This window comes from Crocodylus siamensis, chromosome 15 (assembly GCF_052110815.1).
Source record: "Crocodylus siamensis isolate JL-2025a chromosome 15, ASM5211081v1, whole genome shotgun sequence".
NCBI classification, from domain to species: domain Eukaryota; kingdom Metazoa; phylum Chordata; order Crocodylia; family Crocodylidae; genus Crocodylus; species Crocodylus siamensis.
Genome location: NC_143409.1, coordinates 13,044,984 through 13,072,545, shown reverse-complemented (window position 1 = coordinate 13,072,545; position 27,562 = coordinate 13,044,984). Strand labels below are relative to the sequence as shown.

The 27,562-nt window shown below is 45.1% G+C and overlaps 1 protein-coding gene across 1 annotated transcript in view; it reads right to left on the bottom strand.

Annotated features, from left to right (window-relative positions):
- Window positions 1-27,562, bottom strand: part of AGBL1 (AGBL carboxypeptidase 1) — a 411,668-nt gene that overhangs the window by 237,602 nt on the left and 146,504 nt on the right. Inside the window, exon 18 of the mRNA XM_090028682.1 lies at window positions 12,615-12,795. Coding sequence (XP_089884808.1) covers window positions 12,615-12,795 — 181 coding nt within the window. The remainder of the gene's footprint in view (window positions 1-12,614; window positions 12,796-27,562) is intronic.

Below are 27,562 nucleotides of genomic sequence, written 5' to 3'. Positions count from 1 at the left end.
CCCAAAAATAAAAATACTTGTTCATTGAATGAATCATTCCAGTTGACCTAAAATGAAACATATTGTTTTCAGGTACTTTGAATACAATAGGCTAGCCAGTAGGGCAAATAATACTCTGGCATGCATCAATCGATGCATCTCCAGCAAAACCAAGGAGGTGATTCTTCCACTTTACTCAGCACTGGTGAGACCGCAGCTGAAGTACTGCATCCAGTTCTGGGCACCGCACTTTAACAAGGATTTGGACAAGCTTGAGGGAGCCCAAAGAAGAGCAACCCATATGATCAGAGTCTTAAAAGGCAAGCCATATGAAGAAAGGCTGAGGGATCTGGGACTCTTCAGCCTGAGGAAAAGAAGGCTGAGAGAGGACCGGGTAGCAGCTTACTGGTACAGTAAGGGACTACATCCAGGGCTTGGTGAGCGACTGTTTACCAGGGCACCTGAGGGGAATCCTGAAATATCAATTTGGGCTCAACATTAGGAAAAACTTCGTCACAGTTAGGGCGTCCAGATTGGAAAAAGCTCCCTCCAGAGGTGGTGCAATCACCTACCCTAGAAAACTTCAAGAGGAAGCTAGGCAGGCACCTTCTGGGGTCACCTAACCCCCAGTTATCTTTGGTGCAGGGGGCTGGACCCAATGATCTTCTGTGGTCCCTTCCAGCCTTACAATCTATGAGTCTATGAAAATCAAAGGAAATGAAGAGCTAGATTCACAATCCTACCAGAGGAGGTGAAGAAAGTGCCATCCTTTCATTCAGTAACCCAGTGGTTAGGGCACTCTCTCAGAACATTTTAGACCTAAATTCAGCTCCTTCCTCCTCCAAAGGGAATGAAATGGTCATCCCAAACTTCCCAGGAGAGTGTCCAACTACTCTACTGCTTGGGTATTCTGGCCAGGGGGTGCTATCCATCTTTCTTGCTGATGTTGACACTGTTCCCCTTTGTATATCCATTGATACAGGGATTAAAATTCAGGAATGTTGCTTTCCAGCTAATATTGTAACTGTCTGGTGAGGTAGAAGACCTGAAATCAAGTCCACACTCAAGAGGACGTACTGACCATCTTATCATAAGGTGTTCTGAAGTGAGTCTCCTCCATTCCCTCCTGTTGGAGCAGTTTCATTTTACCCAAGATGCTTAAAAAATGATTGAGATGGAGAGTGAATGTGTAATTATTGATACAAAGTGGAAACGCATCAGCAAGAAGGACTGAAGGAGAACCACCTCCGTGGTCCACAGCCTGATGGTGAGGGCACTCCCCTGGGAATCAGTAGTAGGCTGAAAATTTTTCATGAGAAAGAGGGAACTGAATACAGGTTTCCTACTTCCTCAGTCATGTCAAAGATTAAAGTCTTTGATTTCAGATGCCGATGGCAAAAGGTCAGATGGCAAAGGGTCAGGAGCTAACACAACAAACTCTGTGGTTGTAATTTATCCCTCTGTATTGACAGTGTTGCATATACACACCCCTATCTGTGCCTCATTTCAAATTACTTAAGTTCTCATACTAGAGATACAAACTGGCCTTGACAATTCAGCACGAGAGATATCGGTACCCATAGTGACCAGATAAAAATGAAACTACTTTAATGAAGTTGTAAAATTAAATATGCTATGCGCGCCATCCTGTGACCAAACAGAACCAGTACCACCCAAGTAAAAATAACCCCCCTTTTTTTATGAAACCCGAGCAAACAAAGAAAGCACAAGTGCCAACTCATTAATTATTTATAATTGGCGTATAGTAATTGGTCACCTGTGAAAAGTATAACTTTGAAAGAACTTCGGCCCAAAGCACAGAACAGAGAACGGCGTATACACTCAAGAAGAACAGATCGTGCACGAATATTTCTCTCCGCCTATGTTATCTTTCTGGCGTATCCCCGTTTATCTCTCTATCTCTGGTGTTATCTTTCTTATCAAGAGCTCTCGGTGATCTGCAGACTGCAATGGCTTATATGAATCGCTCGGAAGCAACTGTCTTACCCACCCTGTAAATGCTGGGTAACATGATATCTGCATGCTGTACCTGAATTAATAAATCAACTCCACTGCCTATGCTCTAGCCATCAGAAGCGTAAGTAAAATAAATCTTTTGTGAAAACATCACGCTGTGTTTAAATCATCCTGACTCCTGCTCACCGTTATCACCCACCTGCCCGGTCATAAATCCCCCTCCTCGCACCAAGCCAGTCGTGCCAACCCAGGCTCGCAGGTCAAGGGTGCACCGGTGTATGGGGCACGACAAGTCAGTCCTTGTATAATGGGGAATGACCACCTAGTCCTTTTATCGCTTTCACATGTGCCCTCCCTCTAAAGTAATTCAGCAAGTTTGACCCCAATTTGCACATAATTTGTGGAGACTGACATTAATTTACTATTCACCAGAAATGTCTCCAAAGCACTAATTGGTGCTATTTATCACACACACAATGCCCCCATTGCATACAGCGGGCACCACAACAAACCATTGCCTTCCACCCAGCCCCAACCATGCATTGTGAAGCCTATAGGAATACAACACATCCAGTGCAAGAAAGAATCAGGAGAGGTGGAGACAAAGAGTCACCACTGATTGCTGTTGGGAGACCAGGGGAAAAAGGAAGATTGTCAATAGCTCATTCCCTATTTGAGATAGAAGCAAAGGAAAATGCATGAGGGTAGAAGTGGACAAAAGAAGCAGGAAAAAAAAGATGGAAGAATAAGGTAAGATACAGGAAGTAGCCAAGGCTGAAAGGCAGGACTGAATCTAATGCAACTTGCTCAGTAATGAGATATAATCAGCCAATATCCAAACAAAGTTGCCCTTGTGTATCTGTGATGTTGCAGTCCATCCAATCAACATCCATCTTGGCCCCTAGGTGTAGATTTGCTGCCTATACAGGGCCTAGCACACTGTGAGTACAAGGTGAATAATGAATAAATCACAGCACGAGATTCAAATAGGCATAATAACAAACATGTGGGAAATCAAACCCAATCACACCAAGGACAACATAATAAAAAGAGCAATAATATGTTTCAATCTACTCATTAAAATCTATTAAGCTGTAACTGCATACACCATCCCCCCGGCTTTCCAACACATCCACCAGGAAATCTGCAATTATAAATTACTGTCAGTCAGGAGAATGGGCACACTCTTCCCTTCCGAGGTTGTGGATCAAGCCCACTCCTTTCTTTACCCTACCACACTGATGGTAACCTGAAGGGTCTCCTCGTTTCCATGGTACTACTGTATCTTAAGCAAAATGACCTCCCAGGGCCAAAAACTAGTCTAGTAGCCCAAAACACATATATTCCCACATTTACAGAAATCAATGTCAAGTCATTTTTATCATGGAATAACAGTATTTAAAGGCCGCTCCACCCTCACACCAGTGTAAGTGGGGAGGAACACCTCTGCTATCATCAGAGTCAACCTGCTGTGAAAGAACAGAAAGAGCTTCACTGAGCACTTCGCAGCGTCACAGAGCTTTACAAATGTGCCAGATTTTGCTATGAGCCAACACGAGACGACTGAGGTGAGAAGAGATGTATTCGTTTATACCAGGCCCATTAACTTATTAGTCCTTGCAGCCTGCTGTGAGGTACAGAAAGTATTGTCATCATCATTGTCAGATGGGGAACCAGATTTAGTGACCTGTCTGAAAGCAGAGAGAAAGGGTCAGGTGTCAGAGCTGGTATTTGAACTCAATGGGCTTTGCCTCTCAGTCCTGAGATCCTGGCTCTCAGTGTGCATTACGATGGTGAATTTGTCAAAGACTAACCTTTGTGCCAGCCTGCTAGATTAGCTTGGACAGTGGGGAAAGTGACTTGCTATTTAGATGGAGTGTGCTTGTCTGCCCCAGCTCCTGGCAGTGCCCACTAGAAAAGAACAGCAAGAAAGGTCAAGCCCCCAAACCTCAGAGACCCGGGCACCGAGCCCCAAGGAGCCCAAAAGCATCATGCAACAAACCCAGTTGCCAATGCACGACTGGTACAGAGGCTCTCAGACATGGGCCACAGACAGGCTCTTGCTACAAAGGCCCAGATACCCTGATAAATTAGGTGAGGGTATGTTGGAACAACTGGCTGCTAATTAGCCACAACCCCCTCACCCCCCACAACAGGATACCAGCAGAGTGGCAGAGAGCATCTCAACTAAATTAAAATTTAAAAAATCCTGCTGCGATCACTCCCCTGACAGCCCCTTCCTTCATCTCCCCTCTCGGCTTTTTTATTTATTGTAATTACTTTAGTAATAAGATTTGTTTCCTTGTTATTATATATATTACCATGCAGGGCAACAACAACAACAAAATAATAGCCGGGAAGAGTTATGTTGCTTATTTATCTCCTTGGCCGTTATTGGGCCGCTGGGGTAGGGAGAGGGGCTGGGGGAAGGGAGTATTGGGGAAAGCAGTAAATAGAGAAGAAAGCGTATTCCTGAGGAGCAAAGATGTATGGGAACATATTTACGAAGAAGGAAACACTAGCAATGAGCGAATAAAGCTAATAACTCAGAGGGGCAAGGCAGCTCTGGCAGATAAAGCACAGAATAAATAACACACCGCTGGAAGCCCAGGCAGCTGGAGCTGTGGAGAGCTATGAGCTTAGGCTGAGAGCCGCCAGCTGCAAAGGGAGACCTGCCTCTGGGAAGGCCAAGGATGGACAGTGACCTCAGCACTGTGCAAAAAGAGGCAACAGCTACACAAAACAGAGCCGTTCTTTCTCCCTTGTGCTCGGGAAGCCTTCATGCCGCCTCCTGCTCCACCAGCCTTTTGTGTAATAATGAAAGGCATTCAGGGATGGTGCAGCCTTTCTCTGCCCATGCATCACATGGGCACAAGGGGAGCTATCCAGGTTGTAGCCGCATTGGTCCAGAGGCAAAAGGAATCAAAAAACTCCTGATAGAGGTGATCTCTTTTATCAGGCTAACGATATTTCTGAAAAAAAAATAAAAATAAATTTAAAAATTTCAATTGCAAGCTTTCGGGCACAAACATCCTTCATCAGACATAGCAGAAAAGATCATAAAAGTTCTCCTGGGTAGAAATGAAAGCTGATATTTCTAGGAGAGTTGAAGGTGTGGTAAAATCGCCCGTTTGGAACAGTTTGTTTTATGCGCAGACGACGCTCAGAGAAAAGTTGGAGTAGTTTGGTTATAGTTGTTTGGTGGTAAGCAGGGTGCAGTCATATTTCTGTCTGGTTATGGTGTTCCACATTTCACAGAGGAGTAAAAAGATAGAGTGCTCTTCTGGGCAGGCATTTCTTGTTCACTTTTGTTCCAGACACACCAGCCTTTATCCATGAGCTCCCAGGGAACCCCTGGCTTAGCTGTCAGGAGCAGGAATAAGGTCTGGATCACTCCAAAGCAGCTGGGATATTGGTAAGCAGGCTGCCTCTGATCTCGGCTCCACCAGGAGAGATGGAAGTGGCAGGCACAGCCACTCCCAACAGGGAGGGTTGGCAAGGAGAACAGGGCCAAGCTTCCTGAGGAACAAGCTGATGTGATGCCTCTCATGGGCAACTTCCCCTAGCCTATGGAGCACTGGGTAGAGACTGTAAAGCTGTCCTCTCCTAGGGAACCCCCTGGGGAAAGGCAGGAGCAAATTCACTACCCACACCGAATCTCACCTCCACAGGGTGGAGTTCACAACTGCTTTCCAGGCCTCCAGCCAGCCCACGCACACCTGTCACGCCTGTAACCTTCTTGGTTAGGTGGCAGTGATAAGTACACACAGCTCACGCTCACACTTCATTCAGCCTGGACACATTCATCCATACCTACAGCCACCTTCAAATGCTTAAGGGAGTTCCCAGGGACACCCGTTTATCTGTACCAACTCGCTAGCACTCTTACTACAAATATCTTTCCTGGAATCCTTCTTGGCAAGCATTCAGCATTTGGAGAGGTCATTCTCATTTCCTGGCTCCCCTGGACGATGTGGGAGGAGGAGCCTGTAGTCTACGGTGGTGTACAGGTAAAGTAACCCTGATGCACGGCCCTTCCTTCTTCCCTTGCCTAGAGATCCTCTCTGCTATACAAAGATGAACCTCTCAGCATGCCAGATATTGAAAAACTCTGAAAAGCCCCTTGAGATCTATCTTTACAGAAGGCCAGCAGCTTCCCTGACCGCTGCTCCCTCCCCCGGCACCCCCAGTACCTATAATACACAGCCTAGCCACTAATGTGGCAAGAGCCTTCATAATTTTATGAAAGGAAATAAACTCTTCAATTCCCCTGCCATTGGGAAGAGGCTTGTTGAGGGCAGGGTTGGAGCGGTGGCATGGGGAGAAGAGGAGGTTGGGGACATTTGCATTTACAAAGCTTTATGTGATAATAATTCAAGATTGAACCCCTTGGATCTCAGTTCTGGGTTATAAACTGACTCCAGGAGGAGGCTGAAAGGGCCATTAGCTTACTCCGTTCCATAAATAAAACAACATGTCTCCCAGCCAGAATGCAGGAGATTCAGCTTTGTAAAAAGAGCAGAAATTTAGCTTTTTTGTAAAAAAAAAAAAAAAAAAAGCATCACAGCTAACATTTTGTGTGACAGAGGCAGACCTGCCTCTCCTCAGTGTTTTATGAGTACTATGCGAGATCAAGGATCAGGCTTTCCAAGTAGAAGCCCCTCATTTGAGATGTATACCATCTTAGAAAACATGCAATTCTTGAATGGCCGTGGGGCATGACTTAACAAGGCTTTTCTATTGCTGCATTTCTAGATAATCAAACTCTGCCAAGTTGGCTTCACTGAAACAGCCATAGTTAATTTGGGGTAGATACACCAGCCTGTATAAAACAAGACCTTGTTTCCCATGACATTTTCCTTAAAAATCTAAGGAAATACAGGCTAAATGAGTGTACTGTACATAATTGATTGGATAATCATACCCAATGAGTCACCATCAATGGTTCAATGACTAGTTGGGAGAACGTTTCAGGCAGGGTTCCCCAGGGGTTTGTTCCATGTCTTGTTTAATATCTTCATGAATGATTTGGACAATGAGACAGAGGGCACTCTTAGCAAATCTGTGGATGACACCAAGTTGCGTGGAGGCGCAGCCACGCCGGAGGGCAGGGCTAAGGTCCGAAAGGACTTGGAGAGCCTGATGTCCTTGATGAAGACTATCAAGGTTAAGTGGAGTAGACCTGCACTAACTTTTAAATTTGCTGAAGGGCTGTATGCCCCTTGGGCCACACTAGCATGCATCATTGCCCCTGAGGACCACATACACCCACCTCCGCTGCGCTGTACACCCAGCTGCCCCCCACCACTACACTGTGCAACTTTCACTGCTGATCCCCACACCACTGCTTGCTCTGACCTACCCTTAGCTTCCCTGCTGTACAGCACCTCTCAGTCACCTTGGGCTGCAGCCTCTTCCAGCACTGAAAGCTGTGTCGTGCCATGCCTTGCAGCCCCATGCCCTGGGGCAGGGGTAGGGACATAGGCCAGAGGGGGAAGCCAGAGAGAGGAGGAGACTGGAGCCTCCAGCTGTAGCTACAGCTATAGCAATGGGGGAAAGCAGCAGCCAGATGGGAGTCTCTGGGTCATGATTTAACCCCTTGTAGACCACATGTAGCCCACAGGTTACCAGATGGACAGCCCTGCAGTAGACAAACTGAATATGAACCAACAGTGTGCTCTTGTTGCCAAAAGGGCCAGCAGCATACTGGGCTGTGCTAATAGGAGTGTTGCTTCCAAGTCAAGGGAAGTGATTCTTCCACTCTATTCAGCACTGGTGAGGCCTCACCTGCAATAGTGTGTCCAGCTCTGGGGCCTGCACTTCAAGAAGGTTGTGGACAGCTTGGAAAGAGTTCAGTGCAGAGCAACAAAATTTATTACAGGCCTGGGAAGCATGACTTAGGAGGACAGGCTGAAAGAACAGGGACAGGACTAAAATTGTACTGCTAGCCAAGCAAAGCTCCGGCAGTAGGAGGATTGGGAATGGGAAGTGTGGAAATCCAATCTGTATAGGGAATGAACGGGTTTGCATGTGAAACAAGAGCATTCCTGTGCAAGCTTCCACACCCTGTGTGATCAATGATCCTGCACGGCTGAATCATTGTTAATTTAATGCTTCTGAGAAGTGGGAAAAAACCCATCAAGCATAGGCACAGTTGGCAAGCACTGGGTATTAGCATTTGGCAGTATTTATTATTGCTGTTTATGGTGATATAAATTAGGTTTATACTGATATAATTAATAACTCTAAATTTAGGTACAATAAATAGTGATATTTATCCAGAACTGCAATGTCTGGAGAAGCCCAGCCAAGAACATAAAATGCTGACTACCTTTTTCCGAGCACGAGTACAGGCATGTGTGCATTACAAGTGAATGCATGTGTATGTATATTTTGGATTTAAAACTTCATTGCTGAACAACAAGAAAGATTGCTACATCTCCACTTCCCTGCCTGTCTGTCATCTGACCCCACCAGGGAAGGAATCCTGCTTTATCTGCACATCAAAGAGCACCCATGTAAAGACACTCTCATGGACTTCATGGACCCAGAGGAACAGACTTCCACCTTCAGCTTCCTCTGTGCAAAAATTAAGTTTATTTTCTACCTATGGGGACTTTTTACCATCTTTAATTTTCCCTGGACCTGAGGAATGGCATGTGTGCCCAAAAGCTTGCAGAAAAAGACTTTTTTTTTTTTTTGCTGTTTCTTAGTTGGTCTAATAAGTATCATATCTCTGAACCAAGAGTTCTAGAGTTTTACATTCCTTGTGTGCATGTGCACACAAATGCAAGGAATGCTGCTGCGCATGAACTGTGCATATAGGCTATTTAGGGGAGGATGCATCCTAAGGATGTGCCATAAGGATGTAAGGATGCATAGGCTCTTTAATGGGAGGGTGCTGAGGGTTTGGAACAGTATATAATAGTGCAATGTCTACATGCCTTCATCATAAAACCTCCCTGTGCACCACCAGTTTAATCCTGGTACCAGTCTCCTTGCAGATCCTGATTCAGAGCATACTGCATAACTCAGATAATAATAAACTTCATCTGAAGGTACTTAAAGGTTCTGAGACGCATGAAGACTTTTTTTCCCCCTAAGTTGCAGCCAGGCTCTTTTTAAACTTTGTGCTTCTGTACAAGTCAAAAACAGATATGAATACAGTATTTAAAAATGGAAGCTGGTTGGCTCTGAACAGAAAACATACCACATCCCAGCACAAGTGGAGAATTCTTCATCTGCAGATTTTGAAGTATTTCACAAATCTGGGAGAGCATTATTACCTGCATTTAATGAAGTGGGAAACTGAGGCCAGAAGGGAGCATCAACTCACCCAAAGCTACAAAGCCCGTCAGTGGCAGAACCAGGAAAAAAACCCAGGTCTCCTGGTACCCAGACCCATTTCTGAGAGTAAACCATGCCTGGGGGCAGCACTCAGGGACACTCTTTATTACCCAGGCAAAGACGACTACTATTGCAGTCACACACACTGTTCTCTCTCAAAGGGTGGCTTTATTGGGTCTTTTTTTTTTTTTCTTTGAACTAAAATTGACCAAAACATCATTCAGCCTGTTCGATTCATCCTTGTATGCTTATATATAGTGTTCGCTTCTTGGTCAGATCTCAGTGAGTAGTGAAGTTAAATGTCTAGTATTTCATTTAGAAGATGCAAGCAAAAAATTGATTAGCTCTGTTACCTGAATATCATTTAACAGGGCCCGCACCCGACTGCTGGTCTCTGGGACAGATTAATGAACCAGTGCATTTCGTCACATACAACAACCGGCCCAGCATGATGCTTATAATTTCTCTCATTTGGAAAAAGCCAAGTTCTGCTAGGTGACGGTTAATGACCTGGACTTGTAAATGAGGAGCACTGCTTTCCCATACACAGACACACACCGTCTTTTAAAGTAAGATACAGCGATGTAATTACTTCCCTTGTTGAAGGATAGGGCTGTCTTACAGAAGCACTGAATGAAATGAAAGATCAGGAAGGTGGAGGGAAGGAGACAGAGGGAGGAGGAGAGATCTTGGCCCCACACTGCTGGAGTGTAATCACATTACTGCAGTCATGTCTGGATAAGAGGAACATTTGCCGCATGCAACTTTCAGATCACATTAGCCAAGGCAAACACCAAGGCCCTCCTCATCTGGTTACTGCACCTGGCTCCTGAAGTGTGACCGTGTGGTGCCCTCCTGGGATGAGAGCACTCTTCCATTGGGCTGGATATTTGGCAGGGAACTGGCAGGGAGCAGGCGATTGGGTTGCTGGCAGGAACCCTTTGTAAATGCACTGCGCTGGCATCCATCTCAGTGACTGGCAATGAAGTATTATGTATGCTCTGGCACGCAGGATAGTGGGGGGAGGGCAAGGAGCTTCAAACTCTGCCAACAACAAAAAAAAAATCTGCTCCTACATAAGGAAAGATGCTGAGATAAGGGGACTGGAGCAACATTAATACTGTGGCACAAAGAGAGGGAGGCAGGGAGAGATTTATAGGGGTCTGCACTTCTGAAGTGGACAGATTTGCAATCGTTCTGCTCATTAAAAAGCCAGAGCCAGGGAGGGATGCTCAAGGTAAGCCTCTCGATCAGACTGCTCTGGCTGGCTCCTTTAAGAGTTTTCCTAAAGGAGGCAGAGAGTACAGTCACAGCCTGATGGGAGAGGAGGCAAGACGGTTGGGCAGAGCCTGGTGCAGGAATGGCAGCATGGAGGGCAGCAGGCTGCTGCACCGGACCCCAGTGAATAAGACCTCTGCTAGGCCTGGAGGTCCAGTTTCAGCATGAGCTGTGTGCCCAGGAGATCCACAGGACCTTGACTTACTCTGGCATGGGGGCACAAGGCCTCAGCCTGTAAACTGGGAAGGGGAAGCAGCAACCCAAGAGTCCAGGAGAGAGAGCATTAGACTCTAGAGCCTGTGATGGTTCAGCCTAAAAGAGTCTCAAGGAGCAAGGTGGGAGAGTCCAGCACAGACTTGTTCTTAGACCCGTCAATGTCCCAGCCAATCTCTTGGAGAGCAGGGGTAAAGACACAGCAGTGGAGATCCACAACCAAGTGATAGGTTCAAAGACATGAGTGACCTGAAAGCAGCTAGATTTTAAGTTCTTTAGGGGTAGGGTCTATCTTACATGTTTATATACTACCTAGTATGGGGCAAGGGGAGGCAGCTGGACCATGACTGGAGCTTGTAAGCACTGCTTCTGTATAAATAATAGCAATCATTTGTCATTCGTGTGAATTCACATCCTGCTAAGCCCTGCCAAAAGACAGCGTGTTCCAGTGGAGAAGACAACGGACTCAGAAGGATTAGACTCCATTGCCAGCATTGCTGTTTGCGAACTTGCCAAGTCTCGGTACCGTTGTTTCTTCTTGGGTGTACACATGCCCTGCCTTTTAAGTTGAGAACTGTTCAGAAGCAGGGAATTATACTTAGGGAAGTTTGAGGATGTTGGTTCATTTTTCTCTCATTGTTGCTTTTCATTGTTTGCTGCTGCCTTCCCACTCATGGGTTCCACCCAGCCAGCAAGAGAAGCAGAAGGAGGCAGCGCACCCCGAGGGAGGCTGCTGTCACAGCACACTGTCACAGGCTCAGGAAAGCCTGGAGGAACCGTCGACTTTTCGGCACTTGCCAAAACCATTCTCCTGCATGTCCAATGCAACGGAGTGGAACAACAAGCATGCAACAAACTGCAAGCATGCAACAGTGAGGATCATTTAAGATCATTAGCACCAGAAACATAAGTCCCTATCACTGTATCAACAAAAATAGCTCCTCTAGCTATCAGCAACAGGCAGGTTTATTCCTCAGCCCCTACCAGGGGTAGACTTCCTTACCATAGAGATGGGCCATCTATGTAATTCCACCACTACTCACTACCCAACCCAGATACATGAAGGCCATAGTCAGAGACATCCAAGGCTGTGCCAAACAACACAAGTCCATGTCACCTGAGGGCACTGGCCAGCCCTGACGCAAAGATGCTGTATTTCCTTGGCCATGTTTTTCATTTTTATACCAGAAGCAGAATAGATTCCTTCATGTCAGTAGAGAGACAGTGTGCATATGATGGCTTGAAGAGGAAAGGGGTAGCATGAAGACGACTTCAAGGCAACTCATGATAAAGTTAGCATTCACACAAGCACGGGAATATTCAAAATCTATCCAGAAATGTGGAGGAGGTTAAAAACAAAAAAAAAGTGGGAGAAAGAAGGAGATTTGCTGGATGGAGATATTTAAATGAAATGGTAAAGGTAAAATATATCATTATTCATCTGCCCTGCCTCAGGCTAGACAAAGTATTTAATTAAAGCCAGTTATTCCCCAGCATCTCTGCCTTGCAGGTATAGTCTGCACTGATGATTTAGCAACACAGATAGATCTACACCTAGCCAACCAGATCCAAGTTAGCTCATGGGGGAGTGGTACTGCTGTGTCCTGGTACCTGAGAGCTCTTCTTGCTGAGCAGTTTACAGCTATAGCTTCCAACACAAGAGATATAAGAATAGGGCTGGCCTGGAGACTGTTCCCTACCTGTGACAATGGGATGCGTAAGATAATGGGATCCATAGCATTGCAAAAACTTGATAAACAGACCCAGCTACAACAGCCAGAGGCACCCCCCATAGCGAGCAAAAGACTGCTATAACTTACTTGCCATTGATGACTCCATCTGGATTGAGCATGGGGATAATCTTGAAAATGAAACATTTCCTCAGAAGCTCAGCAATGGGGTCACTGCTGATTAGGAACTCCAAGGTCCCCTTCATTACCCAGCTGGCATTGCTCTCACCAGGGTGAACACGAGCCATAAGAACCACATAAGGTCGATTGCCTATAAAAATAGAAAGCAAAACCTTGATGTGACATTGCTTTGCATTTTACCTTTCAGGTGGCATTTTGCCTGTTAATTCTTCAATGGAGCAATATAAAGAACCCGAGAGAGGCAGTGCTACCTGCTCTTGACATTTCCTAGTTCTAAATGTAGCAAAACCCCGGTTTTCTTTTTTTTTTTTTTTTTCCCCTTTTAAAATACATTCTCTCCCCTTCCCCAACTATTTCTGACTTTCTCTTTCCTTCCATCTCTATTCCCTATAAATAACTATAAGTGAGCCAAGATATAAGATAGGCTTCAGCATTTTATTTTGGTAGCAAGTTGTATTTCTTTTATTTTTTCTCCTTCTTTATATTGTATAGTTATTATGTTTATATTGACTTTTACTTTTCTATATTACTGTTTTACTGGTACTATATGATTTAGGCCTACATATGTAAGTTAGCATAAGAAGTCATGATAATTTTCCATTTTGCTTGTCAAGTCTCCATCCTGCCCACAGGCCCAGTTGTGTAACCTATGACTCATATCTATCCCTCCTATGTAACTTGGTTCCTGAATGAATGGGGGTGAATGAGGGTGCTTGAGAGACAATGGCAGCAGGGCTAAAAATAGCTCCCTTTGAATGACTGAACCATCAACACCAATACCTGGACCAACGACCCAGCCCTTGGAACCACCCTCAGCACTCAAGACACAAAAGATGAGGTAACCCACCATTTTGGCAGGCTGCACATGCTTAGTAAGAACACCTGAAGCCCTCTGGGACAGGACTGACATTGCCTGGACAGGCCCTCCCCATAGCAGATCAGAGGTAGTCTGCCCCATAAAAAGGGGTAGTGAAGAGTGACTCTTTGAGACTCCCTCTCCTTCTGAACCAGCACCATGCCACACCACCTATCCACCCAGAGGCCCTGCCAGCGACCTCCCCTCTGGACAAGGACCCCTTTCCAGCCTGGATAGGTAGCTATCATCCCCACCCCCTCTTCAGCCAAGGACTTAGACTCTTCTTCTCTTCCCTACATGGACTCCAGCCCTTTCTCCTGCTGCCATTGCGAGTGTGTGCGTGCGCATGTGTGAGACAACCAATAACTTCATGGGGCTGTGTAGTGTGTTATTCTGTTTAATAAACCTGTTATTTTGAAACCCCAAGTTGGGTTTTTGTCTGTTTCCTGACTGTTTCCTCCTTTCCACCACTTATCTGCCCCCCCCCCTCCAGTATCTCAGCTGTCTGCCTCAGTTTCCAGCCCCAATCTACCTTAAGTAACCCCAAGCCTCAGTTCCTGAGACAGCTTCTCTCCAATCCACGGGTTCTAATCTCAGTTCTGGCAACTTTCATTCCCTACACTTTAACTCTCTCTCACTTTTACCTTGCCCCAAGTATCCCAGGTACCCCAAGCACACACACATATACTGTGCCATCCAAATTAGGAACTTATCTAGGTGTAGGTGAGTTGTGTGTGGGAGTATATGTCATTGTGTGTATGATATATGAATTAGTGATCTGTGTATGTGTAAAGAGTGTGCAGGTATGGACAATTGATTTTTGTCTAACTTTTGGGGTGTATAGTGTATGTGCTTGAATTGGTGATAGGTATGCATGTGCTTAGGTTAGTTTGGATGTGAATGTGCCTGAAGTGTGTGTGTGTGTGTGTGTGTGCACGTGCACGCATCCAATTGATTGAGTGTGTGAATGTGCAATTGTACACCACGCCATCCCGTCTAACAGTGTAATATTGAGATCCTGAGGGATCCACAGGGCAACATAAATACCTTATTTGCAAACCAGCCTCCACATTTGCACCCAGGACTTTCCCTATGTAATCTATGCAAACTGAAGTGAATCAGCTTCCATGATGCTATGCACATGCTATGGTATAGAGTTTTCCACCTGTGTAGAGAAGCACATCAACCTGCAGCAACAAATGTTGAGGCCATTCTGGGAAAGTTTGGCCCTATGAGCTAATGTCAAATTGCACTGATGCTTAAATGAAAAACAGAAAAGGATTTCACTTGCTATGGACGAAGAGCGTCTTGGCAGTTTCTCCTAAACCAGTTGACTTGAAGCATCTAAAGACACCTGATCTGGTTTTGGCCCATTTTGGGTTCAGGCCTGAGCTCATGGGAAACCCCTAAATCAGGAATCAGGATTGAATTAATGCCTACCTCCCACCACGCCACTCCCTAATATCCCCTGCCCCTGCTGACCCCTACCACCAATTGCCACCAACAGCTGAACTTCATAGGCTAAATATAATCTGGTCTGGTCCAGCCCATGGGCCACTGGCTGCCAATCCCTGCCCTAAGGCCACTCTCTCATCTTTTGCTATAACTACTTGACTGGTGTTTTAAGGGCATCACAAATACTAGTATCGCAGCCATGTGTGCCTTTTTGCCTGTAAAAGGAAGAAAAACAGTACATAAAATCTACCAAGATGGGCAAAGAGGACAGTTTTTGAATTCAACCATTATCCCATTTTAAAGCAGGAGACAAATATTACCCTCATTTCAGGAAACACTACAGGTGTGGGTATAGTAGCACCTTCCATTAAGATTGCCTAGTGATTTGGATGAGAAGACAATGGTTTTCAGTTCCCTGTAAAACTTTGTCAGACTTTAATTGCCAGAGCTGAACTTTTCCATGCTGAGGGTTTCAGATGAAGCATTCAACTCACTCTGGGAAAGAGTTTAGAGACAAAAATGTTATTTTGCCGATGTCAATTCATACAAAATAGTTCCCTGAGAAGGTCCATCACATCATAACTTTGGAACAGAGACTTGAAATGTGGTTGGGAGAGCTGTCTGAATATAAAAGACATGCTTTTTGCAGTTCCCATGAAAACCCCCCACATTTGGCCTGGTGATATGCCTCTAAAAATTCTTGATCCACAACTGAAAGTTTGGCAGTGAGGATTGCATCTGTGCTGAGCATGCTCCAGGGGCAGAGGAGGCAGGATCTGGGAATGCAATAAGATAGGAGTAAGTGAAGGGAAGAGCCATGGAGAAGAAAGTGATGAGTAGAGGGAGGAGACCTGCTGGATAGCAACTGTGGAAAAAACAAGGGGAGTGGGAAAATGTGCACAGAAATTATATTTTGGTCCCATCTTGGGCTACTATTAACAGTCAAACTGACTTTGAGTTTTTGCTTCTAGACAACCCGGCATTTATTTTATAAGTGTTTGTCCACATCTGTCAGATCATTTCTAAAACTAAAAACGCACATGCTATTCTTATATATGTATTGTTTGATGGGACAGTGATTATACTGGCCATAAAATCTGGCAAAGTAGATACCATAGCTTATATAAAATAGTACTGTTTAGACAGTACAGTTCAGCTGATGCCATTTGTATAAGTGCTGAATTAACAAATACATAGAAACTTACCCTCTTACAGCATCTTCCAAGGATCCCAAACCTACCTGTGCATTTGAAAATGCTTTATAAACTTGAATGAATCAATCCTCATAATTACACCATGAGAAGGAGAGCTATTATACCCATATGAAAAATAGATATAGTGCAGAGAAGTCAAGTGACTTGCCTGACAAAGCAAGAATGCACAGTCTGGCAACAGATACCAGATTTTGCATTTTCTAATCATTTATATTAATCAGCTGGCCATGGTTCTTCTCAAGATCTACACATGCAGTTCAATTATGCCCCCTAGTTATATCACAGATGCAGACTCAGATCCCTCTCTTTCCCCTGTCCTCGCTCTCTCTCTTTCAAACAGCAAGTGTGTATTAAACAGTGAGTTACATCTGAGAGCTCACACAGAGCTGCTATATCATGAGCCCTGTAAAGCAATGTGAGCGTGAACTCAGTTTCCCCAATAGCCTTATATTTGTTCCATATTGTTCTTATACTGTATCATGCTGTGGGTTACACACACACACACACACACACACAGACCAAAATACAGCACATACCTCAAACACTTACAAAACAAGAAGACAGGATACATTTGCAAAGCCACTAGCAGCATTTTTCCACCCTCAGAGCATGTGATTACTATTCTGTTCCAGCCTATACACCTCCCAATACTCTCTGCCTTTGTAGTACTTTTAAAGTAGCAACAAGCAAAACTCCAGCCTGTGCAAAGGCATCAGCTGCATGTTGCCATTTCCAGACATTTCCTTCTCTCTCCCATCACCATGATTTAGTGCTGTTTTGCAGTCTCATTGCTGAGTTAGACTTATGGGACTGTGCAGTTGTAGCCGGGAATGGGGCTCCTGAGAACTCCTAATGGACAACAGCTGTAAATAGCACAAAGCAAAATAAAACGTGTTCTCTTTTGCAATTGATGACTACAGCTTTAACAACTTTTATCTCTTCCCTGCGTGGAGAGAAAGTGCAGCATGTTAATTGAGAAGCCTCCTTCCACAGCATGTGTTATTTCTTTCCTCGACCAAAAATAAAGAATAAAGAAGTCAAATCAAAGAGCAGGGGCTAACAAACTGTTCACCGGAACTGCAGAAGGGGTTGCTACTGGTTTGCCAGTCGTAATAGGTGGGGTGTTCATTGGTGGGAGGAAGGCAGGAAGGCGAAAGGGTGCTGAATTCATTGCTCGCAGCAATATGACGCTCACTAGTGATTCAGCTGTACCCAATGGCACTAAACTGATAGGAGCATGCCTGTGTCCAGAGGTGAGCTCCAGACATCTAATGGACTCAAAAGCAGCAAGGAAATGGTTTGGTTTGGGGGGTTTTCCCCCACCTATTGGCTTCCTGATTCTTGAAGAGGTGTTGAGTAATTTCACTATCCACTGAGATCAGCGGGTGTCGAGGACACTCAGCACCCGGCACAAATTAGGCTGTTGGGCCCTAGCAAATTCATCTGTCTGAGCAAGGGGAGGAGTTCTCTTCCCGATTTTGGTAGATGCGACTGAAATGATCAGCAACCAACATATACCACCTGCTGGACCATCTGAGCATAAATTACCCTCTTATGTTGTGTGGCAGGGCGCTGGCAGAGCCCCTGCTCTTTACCAGGGTTTTTTTCCCCTTAAGTGTGCTTGGTGACTGTGGCATCCAAGAGGGGCTGGAGTGGACAGTCTTGTAGATCCTTTGCTGTTTGTGGTAATGGGACTGGACTTGATGGCCCACAAAGCCCCTTCCAAGCCTATGTCCCTATATATTTGGCATGGAGGGGATGGGATTCCTATCCCTTGGCTTTCCCTTCAAATAGAGACTTCTGTGGCATGAACTGAGCTGAAGCCTCCTTCTGCAGCTCCCAGACCCTAAGCAACAAGCCCATTACCAACATGCGAGTGGCTCAGCCCTTCCATCCACCGGAGGGCTGCAGGGCAGGCACGAACCAGCATATACACTGCCAGCTACTGCAGCTCTTGTTAGCACATGCTCCCTCTCTATGTGCAGCCACAGATAAATCCAAAGCAGGATTGCTGTTCTCCCCAGATCACACCCTGCCTGAAGACTAATGAAGCAGTAAATAGAGCAGAGAGTGGATGCCACAGCTATAAAACTCGGTTCAACTGAAGTATTCCAGAAACAAATATTTAATTTTGCGGTAAGCAGGTATCTAAAAATCTGCTGAGGCTATGCTTTCACACACAGGCACATGGAGTCACTTATCTGTGCTGGTGGTGTTTCAGTAAATGTGATGAATGGTATTTTTCAAAGTACTGGACAGGGGCTCTGAAGGAGCTGTGCAAGACTCCTGCGCGTAGTTCAGTTGATCACTTCAGTCCTGACCTCCAGCTCCTTCTATCATTACAGTCCTGGCTGGACATCCAGCTCCAAAACTACATTTCTGGCTTCCATCATCTTTTGTGCTGGGCTCCACGAGCAGATAAGTCCATGCTCTCAAAATCCCAAGACCTGCCTTTCTCTCTGCTGTTCCCGTCTTGAGTTTCCTCTGCCTGTCAACTGTTGCCCAGCTGCATGTGTGTTTTTATGACATGCACAAACAGTCACTAGTGAGCCCTCTCTCACATGGGTCCTTCAAGGCTAAAATTTTGAGCCCAGATCTCCACATGCATTAGGCCAGTGCTTAGGCAGAATCCTTGCTGAATTCTGGGGAAGCTGCCAGTACGTTCAGGTTAGCCATTTATCTTTGCAAAGCCCACATGGCACATAACCTTCTCTGGGAATGTAAATAATAAAAAGAAAAAGCACGGGAACCTTTTCATGCTACATAAAGCCTCATCCAACAGATCATGTCTTGTTACACTGCATTACATTTCGACATGCCCAGAATATAACGTGGCACCAACAGACACCAGAAACCAGAGGCGAGAGATGAAAAAGTCATCGAGACTTCCTGGAAAAACTTTGAACAATATCCTTTTGAATAAAAGATTCTGCTAAGACATGCCATATTTCCCATCTCTCCTTCCCTTCCCTTTATTTATTATGAATATGGGCATTTGCATAAAAATAGGAGCTTTGTCCCTTCTGCACTGTTTGTTTGTGTCGGCTGCTTCATCTTCTGCCTGTTGTCCCCATTCTCAGGTTGTGACATCATCGGCACTTGCTGCGGAGGCAATGGTGATGTTTCCAAGGATTATGACATCAGCCAGGGAGGTGAGCTGGTAGGCAGGGAGGAATACAAGGGAAAAACAAAATCCCCTTGTCAAGCCATTATCCCTCATCATAATGTTCAAGGGAAGGAGACTGCAGAGCAGATCCAAATGCCCTCCTCTGGTTGACGTTCTAAATCCTTTGCATCTGGGGATTTGATGCTGCCCATTGTAAAGAAGAGAGCTATTGATGCAACGTAGGACTGATATTTTCAAAGGAGCTTAAGGAAGCTAGGCGTCCAGATCCAGTAGACTTTTTCATTAAAAAAAACAAAAAATTCAGGATCTTTGTAGGTTTCCACGTCTTCTTCAGCACTCATACTCCCCCAAAACTCGAAGCTATTCAAATCCAGATTTTTCTTTCATGCCACCTCTAAAAGTGATATTGTGACCTTATTTCATGCGCTGCCTTTAATACAGGTATATTCAATATCCCAAAAGCCATACAGCTACACAAAGCCCACCAGCAGACAGGATAAGGTTCAAGGCAGGCACGACAGGGCTCCAAAAGTATTATACATGATGAATATATTAAAGCAGCTGGTTGCGAGACTGTTGACTAGAGAGATCAGAGGAGACGGGAGATACTGATGCAGAATTCTCTCCTAATTAACCAATTTTGTTCCTCCCAAAACTTTTCCACAAATTCTCAGAGTCTTTTTCAGGTGCATTCGGACTTGGTAAACTTCCCTCCTCCCCCACAACCCACCACAGCTTTTGCAGACCCTTTTTTTTTTTTAGCTAAGCACTCCAAAGACAAGTGCATCTTTTATGACAAAAGAAGAATAAATGCATCAGCGGTTCCAGCTGTTGCTTCCCAGCATTATGCAAGGGAGGTTTTATTCCCCTTTTTGTAAATATATGCTATGCTGTATTATTATTGCTACAAATGGCAAAATGAGAACATTACAAACATAAATTGCCTCAGCCATGAACTGCCTGTTCTTCACCTTCATACCCTGGTGGGGGTGTTTCAGGCTTCAGGTTGCTTGGCAACCTCCTTTTGTGCATGTGTTATATAAATTCATTTGCCTTTGAATCAGAGATGTTCAGTGATGATTGGCCACTAAGAAAGAGCCACAAACATGAGCATGTACTGCCCAGGTTGGGTGCAGCTCGACACAGTGCCATGGCTGCTCTTTATGTGCAGGGGGAATTGCCAAGCCAGGTTTTAAAATCTGCTTCGAGGCATATCATAGATTCAGAGGCTATAAAGTAGTGTTCAGAAGGGAGTGTTGCGACCATCTTGTCTGACCTCCTTGTATAAGACAAGCCAAAGGACTTCGCTAAATGAATTCTTGTTTGAACTACAGCATATCTTGGGGGGGGGGGGGGGGGGCGGATTAAAAATTTGCAGTAATGGAGAATCCGCCATGACCTTTAATAAATTGTTCTAGTGGTTAACTGTCTTCAGTGTTAAAAATACACAGCTCATTTCTAATCTGAAGTTGTCAAGCTTAAACTTCCAGCCAATGGTTCTTATTCCACCTTTCTCTGCTTCATTGAAGAGCTGTTGATTATCAAACATCTTATTGCCCGTGTACTTACAGACTAGGATCAGGTCATCGCTTAGCCTTCTCTTTGTTAAGCTAAATAGCACGAGCTCCTGGAGTCTTCTACTATAGGGCATGGGCTCGAATTCTTTATTCATTCATGTTGGCTCCCCTCTAACCCCTCTGGACTTTCGTATCCTCCATGAATTCCAGCTATCAGAACCGAACAGTGTTCTGGCAGTCATGGCACAAGCACTTAATGAAATCCTTGCACTTGCATGGAGATATTGAGTAGCGGCTTTACATTAATGCTTTTGGCCACAACACTGGACTGTGAATTCATATTCAGCTCATTATCCACCATGATTTCCACATCCTTCCCAACATAGTCCCTCATCTTGTATAAATGGCCTACATCCTTTGCTCTTAGAAGTATGACTTGATATTTGACCATACTGTTGATGTGTCCTCCTGATTGTTGATTTGCCACCCCTGTGATCTTTGTTTTCCCAGAAAACAGTATCAGAAATGAATGTGTTAACAAACTAAAAAGTGAACACAAGAACATGAAGCCCTGTAGGGCCTTAACTGATCCTTGCACAGCCTTGTGGAATGACAGATAATGCCCCATTTGTATTTGTAGATCTCCCAATTGGCCATTTTTAATCAATTTAATGCATGCCATTAAATGTAGCACTGTGTAGAACATGGGACTTTTTGTAACACCTTTTCTGACTAATTTCTCCATCTTCCTTCAGATTGCGACTCAATGGAGGGACATGGGTAGCAGCTTTATTAAAAAGTGATAAAACTGACAGGGATAAACCAAATTCATAGGTAAATAGCCACTTACAAATTGGATGGAATTATCCATATAAAAAAAGAAGCGACTCGCAGGAGACAGTGGCTAGATATCAGAGGCATAACAAGTCAGCTGGGTGCCTGGGGCATCTATGGCGAATGAATGCAGCAGCGATTTCCGGCTGCCACTGTGCCATTGGCATGATTATGCAGCTGTGGTGGCAGCTGCTATTTCTTGTCTCCATCCCTCCAAAGTTGGCAACAAGGGCTGTTGCCTCAATTGCCTTGTTTAATTAGGCTACTGTTAGACATTTGCTTTTAAAACAGCCAAGAGCCACAAGAAATAAGAAAACTAAGTGCGAGAAGCTTGTATTTTAAGTTTTGCTGCAGCCCAGCAGCAGAGATGTAGTTACAGCGAGTATTGGAAATTCAAGACAGATGCCAAGTGAACAATACAAATTGAGGTATTGTTGGCGAGGCAGCAGCACTGAAGAGAAAGATTATAGTAGATATGAATACTCTGTTCAGTTTTAAGCATCACGTTTTATAAGACAGATGTAGACAAACAAGGAAGGAGAATACAGAGAGCAGGAATAATGCCAAGAGGTTTAGAAAATATGACTTATGAGGAAAGATAGAAGAAACCACAGTTGTTTAGAAAAGAGAAGGGGAGCAGAGGGGACATGAGCAGGCTTCAAATACGTCAAGAGTGGTTATAAAGTAGATGGTGATCAACTGTTCTCCATGCCTACTGGGCACAGGACAAAAAGAAATCAGCTTCACTTGCAGTAAAGATTAATAGCTTTTGAATAATAAGGATAGATAAAACTGGAACAGCCTTTTACAGAAGGTTATGATTAAGACAGACATCTGTCAGGGAGGGTCCCTTCCTTTGTTCCAGTGCAAGCAGATGAACAAGATGACCTCTCAAGGTCCCTTCCAGCCCTACAGGTCCGATTTCTATGAGGATACATTGGGCAGGTTCTCCTGTGTCTATGAACTCTCTCTTAATCTTTTTGGCTCTGCCAACATGAGAACTCTTTTGTCTATACTTCAGCCATTAATAAATGTTGGAATTTTTTTAAAGATGTTTGTCTGGATTACTGCACTCACTTCCGGTCATCTTGCTTGTTTGTTGTTGTTGTTTAACTTAAAGTACTCATCCTGGTCCAAAATTTTTGAGTTGCTGTACACCAAAGGCCCAATCCTAAGAGTCAAAAAAGCCATGGAGTCAAAAAAAAGCTATGGAGTCAAAAAAGCCATAGAGCTTGTCATATAAAGATATCTGGCCCCGTGAAGAGGCTATACAAGGTCTAGCATCAAAGGGTACATGGAAAGACTTTGAAAAGACAGTGATTGTAAGTTAAAACTCTAAATCTGACTCATATGCAAAGTCAAATGTCTTTCAAAAATCTAGGTATATTACAACCAACACTCTTCCCCTCAACGAAGTTTGTATCATCATCAAAAGATAAAGTCAGTTTGCCATCATATATTTTCCCTAAACTCATGTTGAATGACATTAATTATATTCTCCTCCTTTAATTCATGATCGATCAGGGCCTGTATCAACCTGTTCCATTTTTTTGGCCACAATCAATGTCAGGCTGACAGGTCTATAATTACCCAGCTCATTCTGTTTACCTTTGTAAAATATAGGCCCAATATTTGCTTTCTTCCAGCCTTCCAACATGTCCCCAGTGCTCACTGAAAAAAAAAAAAGTCAACATTACAAGTCCAGAGAGTGCCTTGGCCATATCTTCCAAAGCTCCCGTGTGTGAATTATCTGCATCTGTTTGTTTATCGTTTTTTGTTATCTAGCTGAAGTACATGCCATTTAAAAATCATCCTTAGTTACTGCTAGACTAGGAAGCATTTCATCATCATATCAGATGTTTACTTCAAGTCACATCCCATGACTACACGATCCCTCTGTCTTCTGAAATATTTATGGGCCACTTCTGTTTTCTATGCATCGCTATTGACAATTCTACCTTTCCCCGGGAGCCAACGTTGTCATTACGATTCCTTAGTATCCGAATGACTGAGAAAGTACAATGATTTGCCGTAGCATTTCCTCTTCCTCTTCCTCCTCCTCTCCAGTTGCAAAATTTCTCTTAGGGCCCTTATTATCAATACAAAGTATTCTGTCAACAAGCTATCTAGCTTGCTGATGCAGCCTGCACCAGACTAAGGAGTGTCTATTAACCTGTCACAGGATCAGGGAGATGACCTGTGACTGATAGGGAGTTAAGGAGCTGCCAATCACCAGAGGCAGCTCAGGTGCGGGTTGCCGCAGCAACCAGATAGGTCAGGTGACCGGAAGGGGGCAGGGCCGGGCCCTTTATAACAGCTCAGGCCTGGGCCCAGCAGCAGTACCCTTCTGATGGCCACAGGAGCAGGAGTGCTGTGGCAGAGCTGAGCAGCCTGGGCTGGGGGTTGCAGCCTTACCTTGCGGACCGGCTGCGATGATGCTGGGGACGAGAGCACCATAAACGGAGGTATGGTTGTGAGCCCTAGAGGGGCTTGGAGTTATGTTATGAGCAGGAGGCTCCGTGTTTATGTTGAAGCCAGGTGGCTTGCGTTTGGGTTACCGTTACACTGGAGGACCAGGTGAGGCTGTAGGGGTGTGAGGAGGCCTCATGGGGGCTCCCCAGCAGCTTGGGGGTTCCCGGTGCCCAGTAAGGCACAGTGCCAGTGGGGCACAACTGTTTTGCGCCAGAGAGGCGCGGTGTATGGGGTTTTGGACCCCAGCCCCTAAGGGCGGTGTCTTACCCAGTGGGGCAAAGGACCCAGAGAAGGGTCAAGGGGCCAGGCACGGCTGCGGCCACCTGAGCCCCCAAGCGTGAGGAGCGTGGTATAGGCCCAGAAAGGAGACAACGGGCACGGAGAGCATGGCAGACACCCTGAGAGGGGCGAGAGGCACTAGAAGCGTGGCAGAGGCCCTGAGAGGGGTGGGGTAGCCCAGAGGTGGGCGATAGGCCGCAGAGCAGGGCAATGGGCTGAGGTGTGGCGCGGTTACGGGCAAGGCCCCAGAAGGGGCTGAGTGTGGGGGCCGTGAGAGACCCTGGGAGTGAGAAGGGGCGCCGAGGAGCCCCGAGAACACACAAAGGGCTGGGACCTAGTATCATGGCCCTAGTGAGAGTATTCCAGCACCATCGGCGAGGCTTGGGCTGCGGTGCAGGGGAGGTACAGCAGCCGCAGACAGCGCCCCCTTCCATTGGGGCGCGTACAAATGGGCAGCTTCCCGCTAAGTTTCATCATTTGTTACTTATAAACAAGATCAAGTCATGGCAGGAGAGAATAGGTGGGTGGTGGACCCATTGCAGGAGTCTGGAGTTGCATGCGCGGAGAGACTCCAAAAATGAGACTCCTGCCACATAACCCCAGCTCCCGTAAAGAACGTAACAGGCTGAATTTGTTCAAAGGGTTTTGGATGATCCCAAGGATTCTCCACTGCCTCATTACAGCCAGTCATTTCATGCATCTGAAGTTAGGTCTTGTATGACAGAAACACCGATATCCTATAATGAGGCAATCTTTCCAAAGCATGGCAGATAAATGGAGGAGCTATTTCTTTGATGGGTACATGTACAAGCATGTCCTCTTATGAGGATATTGGACACTCAGGTGGAAGAGAAATAAGAGACTGAAATCAGTGGAAGCCTAGTACACTGAAGCAAGAGCACAGCCAAAAGGTGATTATAGTTAGGACTAGGCTGAACATGCAATGGAAGAATAAGTCCCACAAGCTCTCTGAAGTCCCGCTCATCTAAAATACAGGGTCAGGCAGAGGATAAACCCAAAAGAGATTAGCTAGTGTTGCAGGGTTTAGCGCAGAGATCCATAAGGAGCTGTGAAATCCATAGGCAAATTTCCCCAAAACGAGGATTTCATCAGAAACGAAAATCAGCAGGAGGAGCAGGCTGAGAGAGCCTCTATTGTCACAAAAATATCTCCCCTGGTAATCCACAGTGATAGGAAAAAGGAAACTCTGATAATTTGTGTGACAGTTTAATGGGGTTTTGGTGACATATGATACTTCAGAAAGAGTTTGCTTGAGTGGGACAGATAGGACTTTAATAAGGCTGCAGCTCCAAAATGGTAATATTTTAAATTATTACCTCTACATTTCATGCAGCATATCCACTATTCAACCCTCCCCACTCACATTCGTTTCTCTCTTTCCTCATTTGCAAGGCAGCTTTTGGCCACCTCAGGGCAAAAGCTATTCACCTTCTAGTGACTTCTTTGGTCCAAGATACACACAAGGGACTAAAATTCACCACTGGCTATGGTGTCATCAGCTCCTAGGCGCTGTACTGCTTATGCTGGCAGTTAATTAGGGTCCAAAATTTATTCTGAATTTGCAGGCTAATACTGCCCTCAGAGCTGCCTCTGGCCCCACTGACATCACTAGCATCCCTCCACAAATCAAGGCTGGCATTTGGTCTTAGAGGAGGGTTTGCAGATGGGATCCGTTAGGGTATGGGTTGGGAATTACTGCAATGCAAATGGGTGTATGTGTAGGCCAGCGCTTTTCCTCCATGGAAATCCTCAATCCTGCCCGCATGCGGTGCCCAGTCTCCTGTGCTGATGCTGCCTGCTGGCAGAGCAACACACCAAGGAGGAAGAGGAACCGTTGCGAATGCTAAACTGGGGTGAAACCAGGGTTAATGGAATGAAATAGCCCAGGAACATTTATGCTGAATATCAGGGAGATGTACTAGGCTCAGGAAGCCTCTCCCCTGCAGAGTGGTAAAAGCACACATAAAATTAGATTGCCCAAAACACTCACAATGATTCTGTGCAGAACAATCCTGCCCTGGGCAGGAGAAACTGAAGGCAATTTAGCAGAAGTTTTGCTCTTCTTCGCTAATTTTTATGTTTTTAATCCTGAAGGCCATAGTCTTTATTCTGGCAGAACCTTCAGTTAGTCTGGGCAAGTGCAAAACAAAAAATACACAAGCAAAGGCGGCAGTATTTGAGCCAGTCTCTGCGTAGATGGGGTCAAGCAGATGGGGTCAACTTGTGTTGGGTGAGGTGAGCATCCTGGCCACCGTTCTCCAAATGTGATGTGGTAGAAGGTGTGGTAGTGCTCCAGTCTCCTCTGGACATGAAGAGTTACCCGATTTTTTAAATAAGAAGAAATAGTATCCAGGGGATATAACCAGCCAGCAGCAAGGGGGAGGAAGATCCCTGAAGAGTACCCGACTTCAGAGTTCAAGAGCAAGGGGCACACATTGACCACAAAAGCCAAGTCCCACCTACAGCATAAGGCACCGGTCATTTTTAAACATGGGCTGCATCTTTAAGACGCGCACATGGCCATCTCTGCCTTGAACTCAAGGTCCTCCTACAGGAACAAGTCTTACAAAATCAGAAATTATGAGATGGCCGTACAATCAGAGCCTCCCATTATCAGAGGGATAAAATACCAGTTTTTGTCCAGGTAAAAAGCATCACAGATCGACTCCAATAGGAAAAATTAAGTTTCTGGTCTCCACTTGATTTGACATGTATCACTCCTTTGCCCTAGAAATATTCCATTGGGGAATGTTTTTTAAAAAAAAAAAAAAATCATGTATCCCTCACTAAGCAAACTGGAAAGGCTTTGAATCGCATGTGCATTTTGGCGGGGTGAGAGAGAGAGACAGAGCGTGCGAGCAAGCAGAAAGTACAGAAAAAGAAAAAAGGGGAGCAAATCTGAACTAGAGCTTTTAACATTTCACAGTGAAGGCACCTTCTTAAGAAAAGGGATTTCTGTAGTTTTCCTTTCTTGGGGATATCATTGCATCAACTCCAAATGCACTACTGCCCAAATTGGATCCTACCCTTTAGAAAGGGATCCTCACCCACAGTTGGTCTCATAGGAAATTTTCCTCCTTTCCATATACAACCGTTTAGGAAGATAGAATTATCTTTCTCCT